The sequence below is a fragment of the Pyxicephalus adspersus genome, chromosome 9, assembly GCF_032062135.1.
Source record: "Pyxicephalus adspersus chromosome 9, UCB_Pads_2.0, whole genome shotgun sequence".
Lineage (NCBI taxonomy): Eukaryota > Metazoa > Chordata > Amphibia > Anura > Pyxicephalidae > Pyxicephalus > Pyxicephalus adspersus.
The window spans coordinates 8,613,813-8,636,751 of record NC_092866.1 but is presented as its reverse complement, the minus strand read 5'-3'; the positions used below and the strand labels follow the sequence as shown (position 1 = coordinate 8,636,751).

The 22,939-nt window shown below is 42.1% G+C and overlaps 1 protein-coding gene across 5 annotated transcripts in view; it reads right to left on the bottom strand.

The window, feature by feature from the left end:
* FHOD1 (formin homology 2 domain containing 1) overlaps window positions 1-22,939 on the bottom strand; it is a 106,813-nt gene that overhangs the window by 10,700 nt on the left and 73,174 nt on the right. Inside the window, exons 9-20 of one of the 5 annotated variants that reach the window (XM_072422487.1) lie at window positions 22,192-22,215; window positions 21,437-21,580; window positions 15,169-15,533; window positions 14,772-14,882; window positions 11,115-11,138; window positions 9,481-9,534; window positions 7,681-7,847; window positions 5,699-5,842; window positions 3,793-4,655; window positions 2,767-2,922; window positions 1,325-1,507; window positions 781-900 (exon numbers count right to left, since the gene is read on the bottom strand). In XM_072422487.1, the coding sequence (XP_072278588.1) occupies window positions 781-900; window positions 1,325-1,507; window positions 2,767-2,922; window positions 3,793-4,655; window positions 5,699-5,842; window positions 7,681-7,847; window positions 9,481-9,534; window positions 11,115-11,138; window positions 14,772-14,882; window positions 15,169-15,533; window positions 21,437-21,580; window positions 22,192-22,215 (2,355 nt within the window). The remainder of the gene's footprint in view (window positions 1-780; window positions 901-1,324; window positions 1,508-2,766; window positions 2,923-3,792; window positions 4,656-5,698; window positions 5,843-7,680; window positions 7,848-9,480; window positions 9,535-11,114; window positions 11,139-14,771; window positions 14,883-15,168; window positions 15,534-21,436; window positions 21,581-22,191; window positions 22,216-22,939) is intronic. The other 4 variants (XM_072422491.1, XM_072422488.1, XM_072422490.1 and 1 more) reach the window with 4 other exon arrangements.

Here is a 22,939-nt window from a genome sequence, read left to right as displayed (position 1 = left end):
GAAATGATTACTAACAATTGGTAGCCCTATACAGGGCTTAAACCATTTGTATTATGGAAGAAATGGCTGGGAAAAATTTGGTCAGAAAAATAGTGGTCCCATTGCATTTGTATGTCCAACCCCCTCTAGGGCTCATCAGACTTTAGACACACAGGTCTATGCAGGCTGTGAAGAAGAAGGAAGACAGATCACAGGATGAAGGCCAAAATACAACCCAGGAAGGGTTTTCTGCTCATTTTAAAAAGCAAAGGATGTAATGAAGACTATAATTATTATAGTATTATCCTTATCAAGTTCTGCCTTAATGAGTTACTATTATTATTATTACACAGTATTTATATAGCGCCGACATATTAGGCAGCGCTGTACAAAATCCATAGTCATGTCACAAGCTGTGCCTCAAATGAGCTTACAATCTAATGTCTCTGTCATAGTCATTAGTCTTGAATACAGTCCAAGGTCACTTTTTTGGGGAAGCCAATTACCCTAAATGCATGTTTTTGGGATGTGGGAGGAAACCGGAGTAGCCAGAGAAAACCCACGCACACACAGGGAGAACCTGCAAACTCCATGTAGAATGTGCTCTGGCTGAGATTCAAACCTGGGACCTAGCGCTGCAAAGGTCAGAGTGCTAACCACTGAGCCACCGTGCTGGCCTTACTATCATAACCTTTTTGCATAAACATACATGACACTCAGACAATAGCAATTATCCCATGCTGATTGCTCCAATAAAATGCTTAAATTATACAGGTAGTACAAGAAAGGGAGAGGACTTACATTTGAACCGTTCAGGAAATTGCCGACTGCCAGCAGTGAGGCTAGGATGACTTTGAACGTCTTGTTCTTGGAAAGTTGCTCCATCCCTTGCTTCAGATCAAACAGCGGCTCTGCGATTTCCTAAGAATAGAGAGACAAGGCAGCGTTTACCAATGTACTTACTAGTCCATGTGTGACATGTAAAAGCTGCATAAAAAGCCAGTTTAAATAAAATCAGCTCTTTGCCCATTGTGACCTCCTGTTCTGCTGACAACTATAACATTTTGGATTGCTGCTGGGCCCTATAGTGCTTTCCGCCATCTGCTACTACGGAACACAGAGGCCATCAGGAGGAATCACAGCACCAGCAGGGGACATGCTATCTTACATATCTAGAAATGTAAGATAAAAACCATGCCTGGAGCTGTTCAGGGCGGCAAAGATTTCACCAGCAGGAGAGGTTAAGTGTGCAATATAATATTTTACAGGGTGCTGCTGGTTCATCTTGCTTATACTGCCGACAGGGTCACTTGAAGTGCTCTGTGATTAGTGGAAAGTTGATTACCTTTTCCATGGTCTCATAGTCCAATTTAAAGGCCCAGAGCTGAAGGCGGGAGGTCAGACCACTAATAGAGGACAGGGTAAGGAGGAATTGTTCAGCTGATCCGAGTGGCATATCAGGGTTCGCTATCTGAGCTTCCTGAATCTTCTGCTTCTCCTCTTCCGTTGGGACCATCGTCAGGATTTTCTAGGGTAATTAGAATGAATAAAAATCAGTTATATTGGACAACACAATGGGCATTCAATAGCCGCCTACATGTAATTATGTCAGTCATTTCCAATTCTGGTAATAACCATCAATTAGGATATTACAACGTGAATCAGGGACTTGATTATAGACATTAGGGATTCGTCTGAGTTTACATGTTTAAACACTTCCTGGTAAAGACAGACAATGCTCTCTTCCTATCTCTTAAGCCCGGCTTTGTGACCTGGTTACACTTCAAATATGGAGACTACAATTGGCTATTTTCAATTGCATTACACAGGCTTGGGTCCACGGTTGGCACCATTATTATGATTATTATTATCATTAAATCAGGGTTACAAATGACAGATTGATGCAGACAGTAACACAGTGAGGATAGCCAAGATGGCCTGCAGTACAGGGTCCTGTACTGCAGGCCATCTTGGCTATTCAGCCATTGCTGGTGTGCATGTAGACATAATGTGTGCAACAGAGGATGAAAAAACTTTAATGTTGCCACTACTGACACATAGCCATGAGTTCCACTGACCCTTCTCAGAACAAGCCACCCACATAAAAGCTGATTAGCCTAATTTGATTTGCAGGAGATGTTTGATAAGTGAGCAGTCAGCTGCTGTGATGGGATTACCCTACTTACGTCACCAATGTATCTAACCACAAGATTAGCCGCTACAGAGGTGAGCACACCAAACAGGGTGTTTATCCCAACAAGTCAGCTGCAGTGCGTGACAATTTACAGGCGGCCATACTGTGATCTGAATCAGTGTTTATGGAGGAATGAGGACAATACAATAAAGAAACTCTTATCATTCACTTTATGGATCTGTGCTCTTTATGCCTTTTATTGCTCTTGATATTTTCCCTACCACTTATGCCCCCTAACCAATAAAGCCACGCACACAGTGGCAAAAGATCAATGACCACAAGCAATACTGGTCCTTTGTCCTCTGTTGCCTTCTTTTTTATATTTACACAGTACAGGTCCTCTTTAGGTTATCAATAATACGTCTTTTTTAATTTTTATCTCATTTAGGATGTCTGTAAGGAACTTGGCAGCTGACCTACAAATTACAGAACCCAGGCAGAACATTACAAGGTCACTGGTGTGTAGTTGTTTGCTGTACCTTCCTACTTTCTGTAGCACTAATACAAATAAATGTCCAGGGCAGATTTTAATCTAATGTAGCTTACAACATAATCAGTAACATCGTGTACAATATAAGAGGATTGGTACTCACCTCTATTCCCTCTTTGCTGATTGCATACTCATCAAAGTTCAAGATGGCTGTCTTGATGATGTGCACAGTGGGGAGGACGGTAAGGCCAATGTTGATGGCGTTGCTTCTCTTGGGGTCCAGAACAACTAAAGACTGCTTCTTCGCATCTGCTCCTTTCTGTGGCAAGGAAAAAGAAATGGCTTAGACTGGTACCTTTTTGAATAACACAACTATTGTTTAAAATAATCATTGCCTATAGCATGAGCCTGAATACTCAGAAGACGTGACGCCACTCCTGCTGGCCACACATAATATTACAATTACTTTATATTATGCATTTGTGGATTTGTGCTCAATCTGAATTACTGCTGCACACTTCTTGATTTGGGTTTAATTTCTATAATTTAAATAAATATTAATCAGCGCCAGTTCTGAAAAAAACAGAAGTCTACTGCTATATCCCATCAGCAGATACATAAACATTCAGGCCTATTGTTAAGACATATATCTAAAAGCAATTCTATTGGCTGGTGAATATAAATCTTTATACTAAAGACTGTAGAAATGTATGAAGAAATAATATTACATATTATAGATGGAAGGACCAATAGCAAAGCTACAACATTACTACAGCAATGCTTTTTCCTAAGTAGAAGGTAAGTCTTGCTTAGCAAATCGCAAAGCAATGGGTTTATTCCTCATTTTAGGACAATGGGCAAGCCTTGCAAATAATTCCTGTACACCCCTAGGTGTGCCTGGCTTCACTTTCTATCTTTATTTTGCACACTGCAAGCATAGGGTAAAACCTCAGCCATAATTTTTTTTTGTATTTTGTGAATCATTTGGAAGATTTTGCATTGCTTATGGTCCCGAAGACACAACAGGAAATATAAGATCTATGAGTTTTACCCCCTTAACTGTCAAAGAGCAGGTGTTTCACTCAGAGTTCTTACCCCTTCTGTGACAATTTGCCCTCACGGTAAAATCCTTCACAGATCCCCCAACCCTTCAATATTATATACATAGTATTTGTCATCATATATTCACCTTGGAAGAAACCAGCTCTTTGGCTTTGGATTCAAAAAGATGTTCAAGCTTTTCGGTGTCCACCATGACTTTATCCAGAGACTCCCACACGGTGCCTTTGCCAAACTTCCCCCGGCTCTGGCAGTCTGCCTCTTTCATCTCTTTCCAGAACAATTTCACTGTCTTCCTCTTCTTATTAAATGCTGGGGCTATAGAGTCCGTAGAGGTGGAACTGAAACTAGGAGGAGCTGGGGGAGGTGGTGGGAGTCTTGCCCCAAGCGGAGGTGGAGGGCAGGCAGGGGGTGGTGGAAGAGGTGATGGAAAACCAGGGCACCCACCAAGAGGGGGTGGTGGAGGAGGAGGTGGCAAGGGAAGTCCTGGAAAAGATGGGGAAGAAGAACAGTTTGCCATGGATGAACGGGAAAGAGAAGCTGACTCTGAGGCCTCAAAATCGAGAACGTCAAAGTCTTCCTCCTCACACAGGTCAGTAAAGTCTAAATCTTTAATCTTAAGCTCCGTCTCTGACTGTGGTGCAGACTTCTCCCACAGGGTTTCAGCTGGTTTTTTAAAGGGTGTCATAAGTGTTTTTTCTAGGTTCTTGGCATTAGTCTCAGCATCAATGCTATACTGAGCTCTCACAGCTTTGCGAGGCTCCGAGCCATTCTCAACTGGAACTTTGGTGGGAGAGCTCTCCGCCTCGCTTGATTCGGTCCTTGCTGCAGGAGCTCTTCTGTCCCTTGGCGGTTTTCCTATGTCATTGGCAGCAGTGTTCTTCGCGTTGAGCAGTTCTGTGTCCAGGTCGGTGCTTTGTTTTTTGTTGAACATATCCAGCATGAACTTCTTCGAACTGCTGCGGTCTGTGGTAGGTGGAGGAACGGGACTGACTAAAAACAAAAAACAATACATATTAAGGCAATGGAAACACAAACTATACGTGCATTGTTCTTGCAGTTTGGCAAAAGACACTTTTTAATGGAGGCTACTGATAACGGATAATTTAGGGTTTGGTAGATGTTGTATTTTTGTCCCCTCTTTGGGTTCATTCTTTGTGATGGGGCAATTCTGCATATGTGCTGCTGGATGTTTATTTTTAGCTATGGAGAATTTAACAGAGTGGGCAGGATCGCCAAAAGCTGAAAAGTGGGTGGAACATTGCTACCGAAGATAGATTAGACCCCCAAGAGGAGCCAGTTGACTAGGCCACAAAACTACTTTTGCAAGGAATATCATTGTAAGTGCTAGGTGCAGAGAGGTGTCTATGGAGGGATTGGGATCAGAATAAACTTGGGATGCAGAGCAGATCCGACTGAATACAGTACAGTGACTAAGGTTTGGCAGCTCTCAAAACATAAGGAGGCCTCTGGAAGGCACCTCGGATGAAGATCAAGGTGTTTTGGAAGCCAGACCAAAGACCATAAGAGCCAACTTTAAGATGAAATATATTTATTTCAATCTATTTTAACCATTTGAGTCAGACACTTTTGTAAGTTTTCAGCATATTTTGAATGAGACCCTAAAAACCTCCAAAACTAATGTATTTTGGACTCTTTATCCTTCCAAAAACCTTTGTAGTAACGAGCCTAGTCTACATGTTATGGTGTGTTTTATGCAACTATCTGCATGGAGTTTGCAGGTTCCCCCCATGTTTGTGTGGGTTTCCTCCAGGTACTCCCGTTTCCTCTCACATTCCAAAAACGTGCAGTTAGGTAATTGGCTTCCCCCAAAAAACCTTGGACTGTGGTAATGACATATGACTGAGGTAGGGACAAAGGATTGTGAACCCCTTTTGGGGGACAGCTACTGACATGACAATGGAAATGGACAGTGCTGCGTAATGTCGGGGCTATATAAATACTGTGTTAAGAAGAATAATAAGTGTTGTGTAGACCAACTGGAGTGCCATTGGTAAGCCGATGGGAATTCTTGCCTGGCTCTGATTCAGGCTCCTGTTTCTCTCCTCGTTCCTCCCTCTCCAAGGTGCTGCTGGCGGAGGAATCGCTGGACCCAGAACACAGCTCTTTCTCATTCACACTTTCATTTTTCTCTTCCTTCTCACTGAGGTCTCCCTTTCCTGTGTCCAACAAAGGGTGGTCATTATATGCCCACCCAAGGGGCAAAGGAGAAACCATGCTCATAAGGGGTGCACGCACATTCCAAGCAGGGAGGAGGTTATATGGACATTCACAGTGTCTATATGTTATACTACGGATCAATATATGGATAAGGGTGGATGGTGGGGTAACATGCATGTGGGATATTGGTTAATGGGAAAGGCCGAGACTACACAGAGACTAGCATGATAAAAAGCATTCATTTAGTAGATCAGAAACAATACATTTGGATTGACCACACAGCAAATGCAATACTGCCATGCAATGTTATATTCAGTGTAACTGCATTCATCACAATGAAACACGTGACAAAGAGAAATTATTGCTTCTAAAAATTAGGAGTCCAACTGGCTTTATTGCTTTTTGTAAAAAAAAAAAGAATATGGCTTCCTGGTCTCTAAATCTCTATTAGTACGGTCACAAAATCACGACACCAACAGCTAAAATGCTACTTGTGTAGATGGCTGAGGATGCCTTGCATCTAAAAACCTATTCCTGGAAAACTGACTAGCTTGGAATGGTTATATATAGTCACCCTGACATCTAGAATGTAAAATCACAATACAAGTCTTTTGGCTTTTATTACTTTTTTGAAGTCATAATGTTGGACCACCTTTTTCACAAGAACTCCAGAAGTATTGCTACAAAAATGGCTCCAACTCCAGTGCATACAGGTAATATACCGTGCCATGAAAACTAAAAACAACTTTTACAGATATAAAGGTACAACATGGCTGCTTTGACCTCTAGAACCCTGGATTTATGGATACAGCGGGGGCGGGGGGGGGGGGGGGGGGGGGGCTGTGTTGACTTCTAGGTCTCTAGGTATACAGATACATGACTGCCTTGACTTCAAATATGCAAAAACAACATGGCTGCTTCAACCTTTAGAACTCTAGATATATGGATATATCAGGTTTGAGTTGACTTCTTTAACCCTAGATATACAGAAACAACGTGGTGGCCTTGACTTTTGGGAACCCTAGATTTAGATATATAGATTGGCTGCCTGACTTCTAGAACCCCAGACATACAGATACAACATGGCTGTGCCAACATCTACAACCCTAGATATATGGATATTACAGGGTTGAGTTGCCTTTGACAGATACAGAAACAACATGGATTCTATGACCTGTAGGACCCTAGATATACAGATACAACATGGCTTCTACAACCCCTAGAACCCTAGATATATGGATATAACAGAGTTTAGTTGATTTGACTCTAGCTATACAGATACAACATGGCTTCCTTAACCTCTAGGACCCTACACATACAGAAACAAAATGGCTTCCATGACCTGAGGGATCCCAGATATACAGATACAACATGGCTTCCATGACCTGTAGGATCCCGGATATACAGAAACAACATGGCTTCCAGGACCTGTGGGATCCTGGATATACAGATACAACATTAGCATCTCTAAGATACAAGTTGTAGATATACCATGGTGTGCTGCTATGTTTTTTGTTGGGTTACGGGAGTGAAACGGTGCACCATACTTAAAGCTGAACTCTGAGCAGATATAGGATGCATACATTAATGCTCCTCTGTATTTATCAATAAATCATTAGCTGGAGTGTTACTTTAGCATAGAAAAATCTGGTCCTCTGCCCTGTCAGATGGGGCTGTGTTATGCGAGTTGAAATCTCAGGACTGGTTTGACAGAAACAAATCCTTTGCCAGGAGCTCTCATGTATAAACATTAGCCATGTGCCTGGAGTTCAGCTTTATTAAGGTGTTTCATAGCTTGCTGGACAGAAGGTAAGTAAGCATGCACCTACAGACATACCTTCATTCTGCTCTCCAAACTCACTGATGCCAGGCTGTTCTCCTGCCGACTCTTCATCCTCATTGCCTCCAGTGCGCACGGCTTCTGCCAAAATCTCCTGCCTTCCTTTGGACAAGGCCGACATTTTCTCCAGCTCAGTGGCTGCCAGATTCTCCAGGAATCGATTTCTGAAGCAAAATACAAATCTGTTATTTAACCCACAAGGAATGTAAAAATATCTAGAAATATAAAAATTCTCCCAGTCCATGGACTAGAAAACCTGAATGAAAAATGCACATTTCAGTAAAAAGAAATAAATCTGCAATGGTCCCCCATACGTGTGGAGATTTTACATTGTGGTGGCTGCCCTTTTAACTTAAGCAGTCTTATGGTGGCCGTGAACTATTTTACAGCCTAGTTGTTGTCCCATTTACTAATCTGCTCTTTACTAAAGTCATTCAGTTCCATCACTGCAGCACTGTCAAAGGAGGAATGTGTGTTTAAGCATGGTCACCGATTGGTTGTACGCCGACCCTTTGTGTGCCCCGGGGTCAGTGGGTAGAGGTGCTGCTGATATAAGTTAAAGCAGAGGAGATCAGAAGTTTCAAATTCATGGCACAAAATTGGGTTACAGCTTGTCCCATCACCACAGTCCTTCTGCCCACCAGCCAGTGCCCCAGCTTCTACAACTTGTTCCCCCATTATGGAACTCTTATCGGAACAGTGCCCCCATTAGTGTTCTCTTCATTTTGGTGCCCTCCATTAGCACTCCCTTCCTTATAGTGCCCCATTAGTGGTCCCTTCATTATAGTGCCCCCCATTAGTGCTCCCTTCATTATAGTGCCCCCCAGTAGTGCTCCCTTCATTATAGTGCCCCCCATTAGTGTTACCTTCGTTATAGTGCCTCCCATTAGTGCCCCCTTCATTATAATGCCCCCCATTAGTGCTCCCTTCATTATAGTGCCCCCCATTAGTGTTACCTTCATTATACCTTCATTATAATGCCCTCCATCAGTGCTCCCTTCATTATAGTGTCTCCCATTAGTGTTACCTTCAATAAAGTGCCACCCATTAGTGCTCCCTTCATTACTTCATTGTGCCTTCATTATAATGCCCCCTTTTAGTGCTCCCTTCATTATGATGCCTCCATTAGTGCTCCCTTCATTTTAGTGCCCCCCATTAGCGCTCATTTCATTATAGTGTCCTCCATTATTGCACCCCAGTTAGTGCTCTCTTTATTTAATGCACCAAAGCCCCCCCACCCATTAGATATTATGTATTAATATTGCACGATATATTCAAATATTTTATATGGTGTGTTTTTCCTTTTTAATAATTTTTATACACATAAAATATGCCCTTTTAACTTGATACAAAGTGTGACTACTTCAAAAGGAGTCAATTCCCTAGCAGAGCTTTTTTTCTTGCATCCTCTTCTCTTCTTGAGAGTCTAATCACTGTCTATGCTGGCCCAGCTCCTTGGACCCTCCCCTTCATTGCATAGCCTTTAATGTAGCTACCAGGGAGAGTTGGAGGGGACTTCTCTTATATATCCTGCATACAGGGCTCAACTTTTTGGCAAAGATTACCGTGCTCGTTTCTTCTCCCCTCTTGCAAACTGAATTACATATATGATGTGAGACTTAATTTATGTCTACAATGAAATTAAAGAACCAGTTTGCTGGTTCATCCAATCGTTATCTCACAATGAAGTATCAGAGAACACCATGGTGTCATAAATACCGCTCAACAAAACAACACATTCCGTAAATAAATCCGGCGTATGCACTTTCACACTTTTGCCTTTATAATGATACTTACTGAAATTTCTTCAGGATGGGTTTGTCACCATAACCATGATTATTCCTGTCATCCCTGCAGGAAGAACGGGTTAGCAGTTCTCAATGGATATGGGACGTGCCTACACTCCACACACGGGTAAGTGACAAAGGCATGCGGCTTCACACCACAAATGTTATTGGTCAATACAGAACGATGGCCACGGGGTCACATGCTCACTGTCCTTGAGAACCCAAACTATGAAAAAATGTGTTCTGCATGGCTTTCCTTTTTTACAGCTATCCTCCTACGGTGTTCTCCCCGGCCCCTTTTAGCTGGGCGCACCACCCGCCACTTTTCATGAACCACCAGGTTGTTTATGGATGGTTAGTGAAGAGTGGGGCCAAAATACAGGGGCTGCCACCCACCTACAATTTCTTCCCACTGAGCCTTAAAAATTCTGGGTTGAGCACCGCACCTATAATGTGTGATTCCGGTGTGTGATTTTATGTTGTAGAATCTGAAGATAGGTGGCTTGTAGTTCTGGTTTGCCCACCACGGTCATCTACTCCCTGTCCTGACATCACTATGGCACTGCTCACCCTATCTGCTCTTTCATGGCTGTGAGTTTGCCATGCAACCACCAACTACATTTCAATGAACCAAATCATTATTGTTTATAAGAACAGAAATTCTCACCAACTTTCAGGAAAATTGTAGAAAGAAATAAGGAGGCTGAGAATGGAAAATGCTATCTGCTTGGTTCTGCCTTTAAGCCGGGCGCACCACCCAGTATTTTTTGGAGATCACCCGGCTGCTTTTGGGTGGTTACTGAAAGGTTAGTCATAATACAGGGGCTGCCACCCACCTACAGTTTCTTACCACCCGGCATAACAAAAATTCTGGGTTCAACACTGCTGTCTTTGGTTTGAGTACATAAGAACAAGTGTGCAGCTCAGGAACGTAAAGTCAGGACTCCTGATACTTGTTCCGAGTTCCAAGCCGCTGGATCTCTATGAGAATCAGGCGTTTTCAGGTCAGCAGATGCAGCCTCCATACCTCCCTATTACAGGTTCTCTTTATGGAGTACACATTGCCTGGTGCACTTCTGCTTCAGCCCAATTCATCCTACTGGCCTGTGTATCAGAATGAATACTGCACACTCAATACACATATGTAAATGAGCTCGCATTCAGAGGAGAGGGGGTCTTCTGCTGATCACCGGGCCCTTCGGATGAATGCACGCCACTTTAGAAGCTTTACAAAGCCGGCTTCCTTTAAAAGCGTTCCATATGTACACAGGCTGATGGGATCTTGCAGAAGACTGGGCTTCTATTCCAGAGTTGGAAAGAATGGTTCTCTTTAATCAGCTTAAATCCCCCCAGCAACTGAGGAACTACAAGTCCTACATGCCTGCACAATCACATACAGGACTTGTAGCTCTCCTATACAGGAGGCTTTGGCAGCTCTGCCTGCTATAAACGCTCCAATTACAACACCACGGGGACACAATGTGTTACAGATGACGCCGGTTATAAAACCACACAATGATTCTGTTTTGCAATAATAAAACACACGCAGAGCCGTCACAGGACTGTGGGTGAAAACAAGAGGCTGCTAGTACAGGGAATAATAGGGAGTGCAGGGGTTATGGGGTGCACTCTGGAGGCACTTACCAAACAGGTTCAGTTTGGGGGATTCTAGAAAGAGAAAGGAATCAAAGACAGGACAAAGAGAGAGTTTAGGAATGAAGATGAGAGAATAGATGTAAAGTCTGGAACAACTGCATAAGACATCGGTCCGATTTATCAAAACTCACCAGGACTGGAGAAGATAGGCTATCATGGGAGAACCTGGGTGATCCAGCAAACTGGGAATGGATCTGATCCAGGATAGAAACTATTTGCCAAATAATAGTAAATGAGAAATCGATTTGCACGTTTGCTGGATTATCCTGGTTCACCCATGATAGTCTATCTTCTGCAGTCTTTGAGAGCTTTAATAAATCATCAAATCTATTTGGGGGGCATGGCTGACCCATAGATATTAGATGCTTGAATAAAAATCACAGCTGAGTAGTAGGTAGGTATGATAAGCAGTTGAAGGAAGCCAAAAGGGCAACGGTTTGCATGCTTGCTGTAAATTAAGTCAACCCTCTACATTATTCTCTGCATGTCTGCAGCTGTTAATATATCTTTATAGCTCTGACGTATACCACAGCAACGTACAGGGAGCACAGATCCATTCCCATAGCAGCTTACGCTCTAATGTCTCCACTATAGACAGAGACAATGCTATTATTCATCTGGCCTATTATTTAGCTCCTTATAAAAAGAACCGGGCCAGTTACATCATCATCTGCGTCACAGGAGCTTCAAATCTAATATGTCCACCCCCGTCACATTATATTTTTATCGAAGAGAACGTAAGGTATTTTTAATGACTGGTATCAACATGAAAAGAGATCAGTGTGACATAATATTATTTATGTGGGTTAACAAATACAGAATAAAAAACATATCTATGATCATAGCTAGCAGTTATCTGTGTACTTAGCAGAATCCACATGAGTTTGTTACATAATAAGTCATTGCTTGGTGCTTTGCAATGCTTTTGATTTTCTGCTTCTTCCCAACTCACTAAATCAATGCAATCCATGTGAGGCTTACAGAGATTGCACTGAGCCACAGAGAGCTCCCTCTAGTGGTTAATCTGCAAATCCTTATACTTAAAGTATATGTTTCAGTAAAGAAAAACACAATATTGTATCCCTTTATTATAGGAGGATACCTGTTGATCCTGCTAGAAATACAGCAAGTGAAAAATACTGCATTGAAGCAGTGTTGCCAGCCTTGCCCTGCCCTTCCATATCTATAATAATGGGGTCATATTGTTTTTTTCCAGCTTGCTTGAAATGTCAGCTCACTACAGGACATTGGGGGCTCACTGAATTTATGAAACATCAGAATGTATAATGTATATTGCAGCAAACTTCAAAACAAAACAAATCAAAACTTTAGGAAATTGCATATGTGGTTTTATTTTGCACAAAAAAATTAACGTATTTCAACCCAAATATGAAAGGGCAATGTTGTAAATATTTGAAATTATAAATACAAGAACAAGGAAACCTTTGCTAGTCTCAGAACCAGAGGAGCTTACACTAAAATGTCCCCACCATAGCATACACACATGTGAGTAATTTGGGTATTTCTAAATATGCCCCAGCATACCAGATGCTGCACCGCAGGAGCTTGCAATTTAACACCCCTTACAAAATCACAGTTTTGCTGCCTTATACTGAGGATTTTGGCCGGAATGTAAGAAATCAGCCCACAATTCTGCATTGCACGGATATGTTTGCATTGATGGGTGACGACTGTTGAATGGTTGGAGGGGATCTATGTTCTAAATGACACTCAGCGTTACAGGACGGCTCCCCCCCAGCAGGGGGTGCACAGGTGAGCTCCTCCCCTATTGCCCTCCTGTCCCCGCACAGCGGGACTCACCTTCACATCCTGTCCTGGGCCCAGTCCGAAGGTTCTGAATAGAAAGGCCTGGGGAGAAAGCCTCAGCCATTGGCATGGTAACCAGAAGATGACAAAAGGCAGCACTCTCCACCCCCATCCCCCTTTCTAGAGACTCACAAGAGCCCACCGCAAGGAACTCAACAATTTACAGCCCGCAAACTAATTTACTTTTCCAACAATGAACATCAGGCAGGTACCAAAGTCCCGGATCTGTTCAGCAATCACATGTTAAATCACTGAAACGGGGGCAAAAAAGCTATCCGATGCTACCCAGCCATTCCCATAGCACAACTGCGTCATTTATTTATCCGTACACTTGTTTTTTACACAAAGGAATGGATTGCATGGCAGTGGTTTGTGCATGTAACAGCAATAAGAAATGCAAAGATGCAGCATACAGCTCACCCTACAATCCATGGAGACCCTCAACCCTCTTCTCAGAGCTAACACATAGGAAAAGTGCAAAAATTGTGTATTTTGTAGTTTTGGACATATATGCATATATACATATGAAATTTAAAAAAAAATATATATAGAATAGATATATATTTATTATGATATGGTAATGCTTCATGTATTCTGTATGCTTAGACTTTAGGATCTGTTCTTATTCTGTATGTTGGGTGTACCTCTTGGTGTCTGTTCTTATTTTGTATGTATGGACCCTGCACAGTACCCATAATCTTGTCCTGTGTGCTGGGTGTAATTCTCGGTATCTAATCTTATTCTAAATGTTTGGACTCTGCATAGTACCACTTTTCTTGTTCTGTGTGCAATTCTTGGTATCTACTCTTATTCTGTAAATATGAACTCTGCACAGTACCACTTCTCTGATCCTGAATCCTGAGTGTAATTCTCGGTGTCTGTTCTTCTTCTGTATGTATGGACTCTGCACAGTACCACTTCTTTTGTCCTGTGTACAGTTCTTGGTATATGTTCATAGTCTGTATGTATGGACCCTGCACAGTAGGACTTCTCTGGTTTTCTGGTTTTCCTGTATTCTGGGTGTCATTCATGGTATCTGTACTTATTTTGTATACATGAACACTGCACAGTACCACTTCTCTGATCCTGAACTCTGAGTGTAATTCTCAGTATCTATTCTTATTCTGAATATATGGTCTCTGCACAGTACAACTTCTTTGATCCTTAACCCTGAGTGAAATTCTCAGTATCTGTTCTTATTCTGTTTGTATGGACTCTACACAACATGACTTCTCTTGTCCCATACCCTGAGTGTAACTCTCAGTATCTGTTCTTATTCTGTATGCATAGACTATGCATAGTACCACTTCTCTTGTCCTGTACCTGGGTGTATTTCTCGGTATCTGATCCTATTCTAAATGTTTGGACTGTGCACAGTACCACTTCTTTTGTCCTGTACCCCAAGTGTAATTCTCAGTTCTTACTCTGTGTGCATTCATATAAAATGATGCCGCAATGATGACACATTTACGAGGATGGCTCTCCAGCAGTAGAATTTATGTAGAAGAGGATTTTGCATGTCACATGACCAGCCTGAAGACTTCTAGGAAAGGTAAGTATACACAAGGGAAGGAAGTTTGAGGGAGACCTTTCTCTTCTGCACTGCAGCTAATTAGGAAAGTTTGGTCACCGACTCATCCAAAGTGACGGAGAAGCAAAATGCGAGAAAATAATATTTTTAGACCTGCCTGGATCACTGCTACAACCTCTAGCACCTGGCAAATACTGAAATATCCATCTGGGATGGAATGACTATTGAACTGGAATACCGGTTGAGGTCACCGGTCATCATCAACAAAGTCACAGGAGACAACTTACCTGAATACCCCCCGGTCAGCAACAATGGGCAACGTTTCAGCCTCTGGAGTGGATTTAGAAAGGGAGATATTACAGCTGCTGCTGTGAGTGCTGACACTTTCCGGGCTTGACCTGCACACATGTGAAAAGGATTTTTTGTTATATCATGGTATGCCATAGGATGGATATACATAAATGGATTCACAAGGACAACAAAGAGATGATTTCAGCTTTATAAAGAGGAGGATGGTGTGCCATGGCTTTACAGGGTTGTGTCAGGAATCTCAGGGATAATGGGATTCCCTCAGATTCCAAATTTGCTTATATATTTTTATGATTTACCCCTGAAAAGAACCAACCAATAGGAGTGCTCCCTGCTGTATTCAGACCCCCACAGAAGTTCATAGAAGACACTTACTGTTCTGATGGTGTAGAGGCGACAGGAGATTGAACTTCTGGGCTGCTCTCTCCGGCACTAGGAGGGGGACTGGGAGGCTGAGAATTTTCCACCGGGGGCTTTTTGGGCGGAGAGGGTGGCACAATGCAGACCTCAGGCTTCTGCAAGGCCTTTGGTTTAATAGCAGACTTCAGGGGAATGCTGTTCTCCACAAGAGGCGATGCTGGTGTGGTAACATGGTTGGTTTTGGCCCACAACTCGGCGCTGTTACCCAAGGATCGCCTTGGGCGCCGTGGCTCTTCTACCCCCAATGAATTCTTCCTACGATTCGTGCGGGGGCCACCGGAAGATTCCTCACTGTCGCCATCCTCAAGTCTTAATGCACTCTGCACAAAACACAGTAGAGTTCATTATTAACTGGTGGTACGCGCTGCCTAAAAGAACATCTCAGACATTTTGAATGTTTAAAAAGCAAAGTTTGCCTAAATGCTTACCAAAAATATCCGCCATAATCTTTGCCATTGCAACTAAACCCCTCCAAATACCACTGCCCTGTCCAGTGACCTACAAGTTACTGAAGCATTCTCACTGGACATGGAAATTGTGGTTGGCAAGGCTTAGTCTTGACGCTGGTTCTATTATTCCTTTATTCTATGATAACACAGCCTGAGGTTTGTGTTGGAATGACCTCACGAGGAACATTTCAATATGGCTGCTGCCACAAAGTCAGGCACACGTTACACAAATCCAAAGTATGGATACTTTTTTCTGTCATTTCTGATGTACTGATCACAAGGATGAATATCTTCCAACTTTACCCATTACTGTATATGTAATTTGTACATGTAATCTCTGCAAACAATGTCTGATTTTACAATATATACACATTGTATGGCTGAATGTTTGTAGACTTCGGCCCACCATCACTATGCCAAAAACTAACTAACCATCACCATTCTAATTCATTCAAATTGTACCAAGAAGGGTTGGGGACAGGTAATATCCCTAAACTGACCATCAACATTCCAATTCATCCCAAAGCTATTAACTTTAAACTGTTAACTTTAAAGAAATGTGGTCTGGTTATCCAAAAGAACATTTGTGAGGTCAACTACTGATGTTCAATGAGAAGACCCAGATTGAAAGTGTCATTCCAATTCTTCCCAAAGCTGGTAATTAGAGTTGGGGTCAGGTACTGTTGTTCTATATTATCCCAAGACTGTTCAGTAAGGTTGGATGGCAAGACCTTACTCACCATCAGCATTCTAATTCTAGTTTAGTAGGCTAAGGTCAAGCAATGATCTGAGATGCCAAAAACTAACTTACCATCAGCATCCTAATTCATCCTAGTGGTAACAAGAAGGGTTAGGGACAGGTAATGTTGTAAAATGGGAAGACCAAACTGGCCATCAACATTTAAATTCATCCCAAAGCTGTAGTCTCCTGCCCACCATAACTAGGACCTTGTTGACATCCCATTCCAAACTTGGGCCTGGTTATCCAAAAGAACTTTGTAAGGTCAGCTACAGATGAGAGCCATCTCAAAAGTGGCATTCTAATTCATCCCAAAGATTTAAGGTTGAGATCAGGTACTAAAAATGGACGAGAAGACCTAGTGGGACATCAGAATTCTAATTCAGCATGAAGGTGTTCAGTAAAGTTGGGGTCAGGTACTGATATTGGTTGGGATGATCTAACTCATCATCAGCATTCTACATTATCTTAAAGGTGTTTAGTAGGGTTGAGGTCAGGTAATGATTTTGCACTAGAATAACTAACTTGCCCTTGCCCCTGAAATTCCTATCAATTATAATGGTATTAAGTAGGGTTGGGGCCAGGTGCTGATATAGAATGGGAAAACTAAACTGACCATCGGCTTTCTAATTCATTCCAAAGCGATTAGGGTTCGGGACCAGGTCCTAATGATAATGGTGAACAGTATTTATATAGTGTAAGCATACTACATAGCGATTTACATTAAATAGGGGTTGCAAATGCCAGACAGATAGAGACAGTGGCACAGGAGGAGGAGAGGACCCTGCCAAGAGCTTACAATCTAAGAGGTGGGGGGTATTAAACAACAGGAGGGGAGATAAGGAGTGGTGTGAAGTAGTGAGGGTTTAGGAGACAAAAGAAGATGGGTAGGCAAGTTTGAATAGTTGGGTTTTGAGTGCTATTTTAATGGAGCAGAAAATAGGAGCAAACTGAATAGGACAAGGAAGACCATTCCAGAGAGTTGGGGCAGCAAAAGTCTTGGAGTTGTGCGTGTGATGAGGTTATGAGTGAGGAAGTCATTAGTAGGTCATTGGAGGAGCGGAGAGAGCGGCAGGGGGAGTATTTTTTAACCATGTCAGAGATGTAAGTGGGACAATAACTGTGTAGGGATTTGAAGGCAAAGCACAGGAGCTTGAATTTGATTCTCAGGTGAAATGGAAGCCAATGGAGAGAACTACAAAGAGATGCAGCGGAAGAGGACAGGAGGGAAGGATGGATGAGTCTGGGTGCAGCATTCATAATAGACTGTAGAGGAGAGAGTCGGGTTAGTGGAATACCAGAGAGGAGGAGGTTACAGTAGTCCAAACCATGTCCATGGTTTCGAAATTGGATGGCCATCAAACTCGTAGTTGTAATGGTCAGGTGCCAACAAATGGTTTGCCATACGGTGTATATAAATATATTTGTTGATATGGTAGCATCTGTGAAAAGTATGATCACATGTCCTTAGTAAAATGTCACACACTAAATATACACCTACAGCAAATACCATAACATTCCTAAGGCAGTGCAAACTGTATTGACGTCAGGTAAATCCTCACACTTCAGCTGAGTCACCGGAGCCACCTCCTAGTGACAAAATCCACACAATGCCAGTAAGTAAATATTAGGATCGAAATTCCCTACTAAGCCTGCCAGAATATATGAGCAATAATGTCACACTATCTCTGTTAACAAGCTGGCAGAATATTAGCAAACAATGACTGTTAATGATCCATCAGCAGTAAAGTGGAAATTAAAGGTAACCTGTCATGTACATAAGCCAGCTTTCTGCCTTTATTATCACATGGTGATCCTTCTAGGAATATACTGTCTGTCCAGGGGTGACAATCTTCACTCTTGTATCATGGTGTGCAGTGTTGTCACTCAAGGAAAGAAAGCATTTAAGAACCACACAAATCTCCTTTTCTCCTAACCTCTGCAACAATGCTGAGGGTGCAGGGTAGGCACAGAATCAGCTCTCAGGATTTCTGGCAGGCTCAGTTGATATTTTTTTTTTCGCACTTATCATTCAGATGCAACAAAAACCCTTTCCAGGAAGTAAATATGGTTATGAAAAGTTTGTTAGAAAGGCTTACATATAAACCATGATTTTTTTACCAGAAAATGCCATTAGAAAAAGAAGCCTAATTAAATACCCATCACTAGATGGCACTGTATCCTCATGTAAAGTGTACAACAAACTCTGGCCATCTGAGACAATGGGCCTAATTTATTAAAGCTCTCCAAGCACTTTTATCAGTGAACCTGGTTAATCCAGCAAACCTAGAATGTATATGATTTAGGATTTAAAATATTTGTTAACAAATAGCAAAAGCCTTTCAAAAAATCTATTCCAGGTTTGCTGGATCTCCCAGATTCACTGATGAGAGTATATTCTCTCCAGCCTTCACGGGAGGACACTGCAGCACAAGAGATCATTTAACAGTAAATGACCCATCATAACCATTCCAACACATTTTGTGCCCTAGGCTTATACTCGAGTCAATGCAGTTTTCCTGTTTATATTTACAGTACTTCAGAGAATTCAGTCTGACACATACCTGATTCTCCTCCAATACTAGTAAAACTGGCTCCTAAACAGAAATTGACTTTTCACTTCTGATCTCTTGTCTTATTTTATAAAAAGTAGAATCCAATTTCTATGGAATTTTAATTATTCTGCTGTACATAAGCTGACCAATAGTGACAGATGTATGGGTTCAGAAAGTACAGATGCACCAGAAATAGTAAACACAAAAACAAACACTCCGGCCCCCTGCAGATACTAAGCAACTGCAGCCAGCGAGTTCCCAATTCCCACTTTCCTGCTATGGACCTTCTGTTATTTACCTAAAAGGACTAAAATCTCATTTATCTGTCCCAATACAAACACAGAGAGAAAGCAAAACGGAAGACTCGAATAGGAAAATGTGGCTAAGACAGACAGTATACAGAAGTGCAGAGATTCTAGAAGAAAAATATAGAACATTGGAAAAACGGACAATAAAGCTAATGGGGACAAATACACTGATGGAAATGTCATGAAAGATTGTGTCAAAATATTCTCAGTGCTGGCCCAGCTACTCAATCCATCCACGTACAACAAAACATTTTATGAAGTGAAGGGCAATACTATTGAAAACGTTTTTTAGCTTGGGTTCTGTGGAACTCTGAGGTATCTTCGGAGGGTGAAAAGGTTCCTTCAACAGTGAGCAATTTTAGCATTTGAGACATCAATAGTCATTTGAACCACTTACAGACCACCAGTGTGATGGGGCCCTTCTCTCACTGACCACCAATGTAAAAAGCATTTATTAAAATTAACCATCAATGTAATGGGGCCATTTTTACACTTAGAGACCTTTCTACTACTGACCACCAATGTACGGTGGTTATTTTTCAATTGACCATCAACATAATGGGGCCCTTGGCTCCATGACTTACAATGCAATGTGGTCCTTTCCTCATTGACCATCAGTGTAATGCGGCCCTTTTCCCAGTGACTTCCAACTTAAAGTGGTCCATTTAAGGTGGTTATTTTACCACTGACCACCAGTCCAAGGTGGTCTTGCTTCAAGGACCAAGGAGGTCTTTCTCTAAGGACCAGAAAACGCTAAGCTTTTTACTGACAACCAGCGTAAGGTGGTCCTTTACTCATTGATCATCAGTGTAATGGGGCCCTTGGCCTAATGACTTCCAATGTACCATCACACTTTTTCCACTCTTTCTTCGCCACCAGACGAAGAAAGCCTTCTCCCTCTGATCACCAATGTACAGTGGTTATCTGCCTATCAGCCATCAGTGTAATGGGGACCTTGGCTCCATTATTTAAAATGTAAGGTAGTCCTTTTCCCACTAACCATCAAAGTAATGTGATCCTTTTCCCCTTGACTTTCAATGTAAGGTGGTCCCTTTCCCACAAACCATCAATGTAATAGGGCCCTTGGACCACCAGTCCAAGAAGGTCTTGCTCTAAGGACCAGAAAATATTAAGGAGCTTTTCACCGACAACCAGTGTAAGATGGTCTTTTTCCCACTGATCAACAGTCTAATGACTCCCAAAGTAATGTGGTCCTTTTAACACTGATCACCAGTATTAGGAGGTCTTGCTCCAGGGACCAGAAAATGTTAAGGAACATTGACACAACAATGACCAGGGTAAGGGGTCTTGACAACTTTTAATGTTGCTACATCCAAGATGGCGGAGCCCAGCAGCAGTCTTGGGTTTTTTGGGTCTTCACAAGAGAGGTAAAAAAACATGCCTGAAATAAAAAATCAGTGTTTCTCGACCTTTTTACCATTGGGGTCCCTCTGCTATATTTACTATATCCACAGATCACAGTATATTAGCATGGTGGTCAGTAGCAAGAACAATTCTTACATTGCTGGCCAGTGGGAGGAATGTCACCCTTACAAATAGCCAAAAAGATCATTCATGTTAGTGGTAACGGACCTGAGAGGCACAAACTGCTCATTGCTCAAGGAACCCCCAGCAACCTCTGGAAGAATCCTAGGATTCCACGTAACCCTGGTTGAGAAAAACTGTTGAAAAAAATAAAAGTTTAAATTTTTGGGGAGGATTGTTGTTGACATGAATGGTCTGGTGACAATATCTCTTTATGGATTCCAGGAAGTGTACATTTGAGATAACAATTCCCAAATGGAAGGGATACAAATCTTACAAAATACCGTTGAACAATTATTAAAGTTTGGCATGTCTAGTAACACTAAACATCGCAGAAATGTATTTCTGGAAGGTATGTAAGGAATTTTCTGACAATAACATGACAGTTCCACAGGCTTATTACTGACAGCACGTAATCATTAACTGCACTGCCGGTAAAGAATGAAAGCGGCTTCCTGAGTAAGACAAGGAGCCGCTGGATGTTGTGACGGACAGAACTCGAGACATCTGGAAGAGACAATGTCTCACATGTCCCAGAACCCTCAAGTAAATCACAGCTTGGGGATATTACTCAGCTGTCAGCCCTTTCCTGTGGAGAACGCGATTACAGCAAAGCCTCGTACTGACCTCGTAAAGAGCCAGCCGCTGCTTGAGATCGGGGTCTGTCCCCTTGTTGTTCATGTGTCGTTGGATCAGCTTCTCCATCCCCTGCTGCTCCAGACAGTCGGTGACGTCGTAGAAAGAGTCCTGATCAGGAAGAGCGGCCAGTGTCTGCACAAACACAAAAATTAGCAATGTGAGAGCTGTAAGAACAATGGGGCCCCGCTATTATTGGGGATCACAATCAACAAGAAGGTACGTCAGTCTACTGAAGCATGGTCACACAACGGCTCTCCGGCTGCTGGGGAACTACAGGTCTATGAATGCCTTGAAGGTCACTGGTTCCCCAACTGGAGGAGAGTTATGGTTTGCTTGACCTTAAACTATTCTATAAGGGTTACTTCAAATTTATTTCACCTTTCAAACCAATTTGATATTCTAAGGCAAGGATGGCAGTGAATTAATAACTGTCTACTTTTTTGTTCCACAACCACTGTACTTTTACAGGCTTTTGAAGTTTCAACAGCACCTAATTGCATATATTTTCATTGTTGATGCTAACAATCTCTCCAATCCAGCAAATAATGTTTAACACTCCCCACTAGGCACAATAGAAATTTCCAGAGCCTGTACAAAAGTTCTTTATCTTGCAGTTTCGCCCGACAATATCAAATTTGCCAGAGAGATACAAAAAAAAAAAAAGGAAGGGTTATACTTTGACAGTCCAGTGCACAGCAAAATCAAAACGTGGAAAAGGACTTCACCGCCATTAGAAAACTCACCTTTACTCCTGAATAATGGATATGCTAAAAAAGATAATAGCTAGATTAGAAGCTCCAGGGAACAGATATATCAAGCAATGCTTGAAGTTAAGGTGCATGCATAATGGTGAACAGGCACAATTCCACGTGGTGCATCGTCATTCAAGTTACACACACACAGTGATGGCTAACGCGTTTCAAGTTTTGGTGCAAATAAAGGTGTTCATACACATACTAGCAAAGTGCTCGAAATGATGGGGGTAAGGGTGTGGTATAGCAATACAACATAACAATCAGTTATAGTTCATCTATAGTCAAAACTTTGTTTAGTTCTGAAAAGAGCAAGGAATAGGTAACACAATCTGTCAGTGCCTCCTTTGGAAAAACTATCCTTAACTTCCTGTCCCAGATATACAATAGGAAAAGAAAGAAAATTTCCCCAAAGGGAGGGGAAATATGCCTTAGACAGTTGTCATTGGAACAATTGTCTCTTTTGTTTTTGTCCTAAGGACAAAGCTCCGGAGGATGAATGGAGAGAGCAAATCTTCCCAGCAACAGACACAGACGTAAAAGTAGTAGTTTGGTATTTCTATAATATAGTACCGACACATTTTTTGGGGGGAAAGCCAATTATGCTCCCAATATGTTAAGATGTAGACGGAGACCCATGCAAAAATGGGAAGAACATACAAACGTCATGAGCAAAGTGTCCCATATTGCAAACCTGGGACTCAAATTCAGGAAGACACCATGCTACCCCATGGTATAT